The sequence below is a fragment of the Musa acuminata genome, chromosome BXJ3-6 (assembly GCF_036884655.1).
Source record: "Musa acuminata AAA Group cultivar baxijiao chromosome BXJ3-6, Cavendish_Baxijiao_AAA, whole genome shotgun sequence".
Taxonomy (NCBI): domain Eukaryota; kingdom Viridiplantae; phylum Streptophyta; class Magnoliopsida; order Zingiberales; family Musaceae; genus Musa; species Musa acuminata.
In genome coordinates this window covers 25,165,277-25,170,462 of record NC_088354.1, presented here as the reverse complement: position 1 = coordinate 25,170,462, position 5,186 = coordinate 25,165,277, and the positions used below count along the sequence as shown (strand labels likewise).

General features: G+C 37.8%; 1 protein-coding gene across 1 annotated transcript; it reads right to left on the bottom strand.

The window, feature by feature from the left end:
- Nucleotides 1-139: 139 nt before the first annotated feature.
- Nucleotides 140-3,209, bottom strand: LOC135639379 (small ribosomal subunit protein uS17-like). Its single transcript, XM_065153115.1, has 6 exons — nucleotides 3,095-3,209; nucleotides 2,563-2,603; nucleotides 2,382-2,482; nucleotides 1,237-1,388; nucleotides 1,087-1,169; nucleotides 140-438 (listed from the first exon to the last, which is right to left on the bottom strand). Exons 1-6 carry the CDS (start codon nucleotides 3,104-3,106, stop codon nucleotides 345-347), a joined length of 483 nt encoding a protein of 160 aa, XP_065009187.1. The 5' UTR covers nucleotides 3,107-3,209; the 3' UTR covers nucleotides 140-344.
- Nucleotides 3,210-5,186: the final 1,977 nt, after the last annotated feature.

The following is a 5,186-nucleotide window of genomic DNA, read 5'->3' as shown; positions in this document are numbered from 1 at the left end:
TTTTTTTGTTTTGTACAAATGAATCTCTGATGGAGATGATCACCAGAATACAGCAAACGAGGGTGGCCTACGGCCAGAACCAATCACTGCCTCACTCTTTTCTTTCTGAAATCTGAACCAACACACACACAAGGCCATCTGATCAAAGTAAGAGCTACCATCTGATGGAAATTAAGAACACAAGTTATCCAAAGGAATTTAAACAATCAACCTTGCACGGTTCCAGCAAAAAGAGAACGATAAGTAGTTCTAAACTAAAAGAACCCAACAGTGTCAATCCAGATTAAAGTTCCTTCTATCTAGCTCCGGCCTGTTTGTTGGCAACCAAAAATGCATGAGATTCTTCAAACTGCAGCAAAAGCCTTCTTTCCGCCTCCGCTTGTTGATCCAGCTGGAATAACTTTTAACACATTGAATGTCACAGTCTTGGCCAATGGCCTGCACAAGATGAAATCTGTCAAAATCTTTGATTCATTGATTATGTCTCAAGTTTGTGTGCAGGATAAGTTTAACAAAAATTCCAATGCTGACCAAAAGCAATTGTCACCATTTTCCTTAGTACAATTTGTTGGCATTGACTGAAATAGTATGCTCGTCTTCATTCGAGCGAAAGGGATTGATGTCTCATGCACCGAGCCACATCATTTTTATAAGTTTTTGGATAACAGGTGATAGTTGTAAGCTTCAGTAGCCAAGGGTTTGATGTCTACAAATAACCACAGCACTGGTACCCAAATGCTTTGAAAAGCACATTGGTAGCTAGAGATGGCTCTTAAGAAGATGTGGAACATGTCACAGGGAGGTCCCATTATAAGCATTGGCTATCTTACTGGCTTAACAATCCCCATTTTTTTTTCTTTGCATTAGGAAAACAATCAGAACAATTATATAATTGAACTCCATGGTAGGACTCATCAAATAGAAAAAAAGGGTTCATATAGGATGATCAAAGTGCTTTGTTAAGGCTAAGTCTGATGAAGACCAACATCATGGAATTTTAAAAATAGAAAAACAACCAAGCCTGCATTGAAAAAAACCATATTGCTGACCTATGGTGACATGTCTATAGTTGAGAAACAAGCTCACCTGCACTGGCCTATGATAACGTGATCACCTTCCTTCACTCGGAAGCAAGGAGAAATATGCGCAGCAATATTTGAGTGCCGCTTCTCATACCTATCAGAAAGTAAAGAATTCAAATTTGATCTTCATCAGAAAAAATAAACAAAAAGGTACCACATGCCTTTGATATTTCTTCACATAGTGAAGATAGTTTCTGCGTACTATGATGGTTCTGTTCATCTTGGCGCTATGGCATGTACCAGCTAAAATCCGGCCCCTAATTGATACATTTCCAGTGAATGGACATTTCTTATCAATATAAGTCCCTGCATCAAAAATCACAATTCATTCATGTTGGAAACAGTGTTTTATAACTCAAATCATGCTGAAGCAAACAATTGAGGTATCAAGGAGACAATCGACATATACTACCTTCATTTTTTGTAGATATAAACAAAAGTTGTAAATTATCTTTACCACTTTTTCCTCAAAATAGAACATTAATATTGGTGAAACAAGTGACGAACTTGAGTTTGTAAGTATGAAATGATGTCCAAAATAAATCAAAACATATCTATTTGCATATAAATAACAGGACAAAGTATGTGATCGCCCTAACAGAGACAACCCATATATATTACTGCCAGTAACTAAAGTTGCAAAACAACACTTCTGAGGAACAAATCTAAGAACAAACACAAAGGAAGTGAATCATCTAAAACAAAACTGCAGCAATCATATATAGTTCTAAAAATATCCTTAGCAAATCCATTACAACCATGGACATCAAAGAAAATTCAAGTACAGAATATCAAAACCAAATGCCTACAATATATTCATTTGTCATTAAGATGAAAAAAAAAATGCCAAACAATCTATTAAATATCATTAGTTAGCAAGCAAGAATACGAGCAAGAACCAAATAAACTGAAACTTTTGATACTGTTAAATTGAAAGATTTAATTTAAAAGGAATAAACTTATACAGTCAATAATATGGTTCAAGTATATCAATTAAACAGGGATATCAACCATGGGTCCCTGAAATATGTAAAAGCGATTATTATAAATATTTATAAAGTTCCAACCAAACTAACCATATGGTGAACCGCATGAAACATGACATTCAACTAACAGTACAAAATATTTTAAAATCACTTAGTTTCCAAGTCAACCGTATATGATGCCTCCCACAAATCTATAATTCACAAGATAATTAGCAAGATGTTTCGGATTAGTCCAATGAAAATTGCATTTTCAAAGGAATAAAATATCGATCCAAAATCAACACCAAAATAAAAGAGAAACAAGATCTCCCACCTTCAATAGCTTCTTTTGGGGTCTTGAACCCAAGCCCGATACTTTTCCAAAATCTGTTTCCACCCTTGCCAGGCCTCTTCCCCTTTCCAGTTTTCTTCGAGCTGCAATATCCACTATATCATTGATCCCAAACACTAATCAAACGCATAATATATTTGACGTTAGGAACTCATTGTCTTACCAAAGAAACACTTTTGACTGCTTAAGGAATGCCTTCTCCGTCTGCACAAAATTTCGTTGAAGAATCAGTAAGAAGGGAAGTCGCATCCCAGCATGCAATATACTTCAAACTAGAAAAACCGTGGTTTTTCAATCACCACAATCAGAAAAGCAAGATCTTAATCTTTGGCAGTTTGTAACATTATGTTTAGGCGGTTATACATCACGAAACGGCCTCAAATGTCGCATGACACAATATCAACCGGTAAACGTAAAATTTTACTAAAGTTCACATCAAATAATAATCGATTAATCCACTCGACGAAGAGATATCAAGAACTGCAACTCTACGATCTAATGTTCGACCGTCCCGGCCCAACTAGCGTTTTCCAAACCCCAGAATCCTTTTCGCTTCCCTTGTACCACGAAATGACTTCGAATCATAACAAGATTAGCCCGAGACTTCCACAAACCAAGAGAATTCAAAGAAAGAAAACGAAAGATGGGAAAACAGAGAACTTGAAGAAAAGAAACCAGGCAAGACTGGTGCTGACCTGTTCCGCCATGATCGATAAGCAACGTGGGTTCCTTGGACAAGGAGATCAAGCGCGACGGCGGAACGAAAGGAGCAGCCTGGACGGCTCCGAGAGTGAACCCTAAGGGTTTATTATATACGGTGGAGGCGGGTGGTGCTGAGTCGGGGCTAATGAACGCTTCAAGATTCGCGCTGACTATAGATGTACGATGGATGCTTGACCTTTCGTGCGGCACCTGATGGCTACCGGAGAGAAGGCGAAATGTCATCGACTGAATCGTCCGAGAACTATTTCTGGGTGACGTGTTTACTACGGATCTGATCCGGTGAGACCCATTATATTAATTCGAAAATTTTTACTAATGTTAACTCATAATAAATTATTAATATAATAATATATTTAATTTAAATTTAAAAAAAAAATTAAGGTCTATTTTATCCTTTATAGTTTTGATCATAGATCACCTTAGCCCTTATGGTATACTCATGTCTAAAATAACTCATATATTTTCAAAAATATAGCATATAAGCCCCTCGTATCAAGTTTGAGTTATAAACGTTAGAGTTTATTTACGTGACATGTTGACTCATAATAAATCATTAATATAATGACACGTATAATTCAAGTTTAAAAAAGAGTCAAGATACATCTTATCGAGAAAAAGAAAATGATGGAGACCGTAGCGATGAATGAAGACAGAGAGACAAAGGTAGGAGAGGCGGAGGCTGAAGTGAAAGAGAGCTGGACCACTATGTCGTAGGCGTAGTGGGTGAGGCATAGGATGCTAGTTATAGGTGCATTGCAGGTCAATCATGTGAGTGATGGCATGTGTGATAAGCATTTTTTTTTCTTGTTATATTTTGGTATTTTTATCATTTTATATTGCTTATTACATATATATATTGTGATGTCCGTGGATTTGTATAATGGGAATCAGATCATGATGAAATCATGATAATAAGATCGATTCGCCTTTAAACACAAGCCCTAAATAATTCTGGTCATAAATTACTCGAGAGGGACATCGAGTTAATAAGATAGACTGGTATGTTGTATAGTCGTCCATATGATGGAGGTAGCTGGTCTCATAGCTGCTCATGTGGGGACACTAAGGATACAGTGTAAGTGCTCATTAGAGAATGAGTTCACTGATTGATCCGCTTACGGAATACTAGATGGTTGATGATGCCTTATTGTTAAATAACGATTCCGTAGTCCCAATAGTGTATCTGGTCCTTAGACTTGAGACACCAAGGATGTCCTGTATGAGTACTCCACTCTTTGATACTAGACTTATAGGTTTGAAAGTTCAAAATCTAGTACAGCCGGTTATTGGTATTAGGATCGAGTCAGTACTAAGAGGGGGGGGGGTTTGAATTAGTGCAGCGGATAAAAACGTCAGTTAAAAAAAAACTTCGTACGTTAAAATAAAAACCGATCTAGGAAGATAGCTTGAAAGCGTGTTTGTTCGTAAAGATAATGAAAGCCAAGTAAGGAGAAGGTAAAGCAATTGCAGAGTAAGTAAGTGACAATAATAGAAATGCAAACCAGAATTTATAGTGGTTCGGTCGTTGTAACCTACATCCAGTTCCGATTCCTCCTCCGTCGAAGTCACCGGTGTCCACTAATGGTCTTCCTTCAATAGACGAAGACCAATCACCTCTTTATAGTGCTTTCTCCTTTTCACGAGTTTAAGAGATAACCCTTACAAGCCTCACACCTCTCTTGAATGATTATAAATCTAACGAGAGGGAGTAGTATGAGTCTTCTCACTTTTACAACACTTTTAACACCCCAACATTTATAATTTTTCAACACTTTGATTGCACTTTGTTACCCTTTCATGCAGAAAAGGGTGGGGTATTTATAGGCCCCAATGGCTTCAGAATGGGAGCCAAAACGTGTCACGTCCCCAGAATTCGAGGTACTAGCGGTACCACCGCCATTATTGCATGGTACTACCACCTGACACTACATTGCGTGGTACCATCGCTTGACAGAGCTCGGAGATTGAGATTTGGCGGTACCACCACTTGGTAGCATTAACTTCCGACGGTACCATCGCTTAGTCTGAGCGGTACTACCACCCAGTCTAGGCCATACCACCACC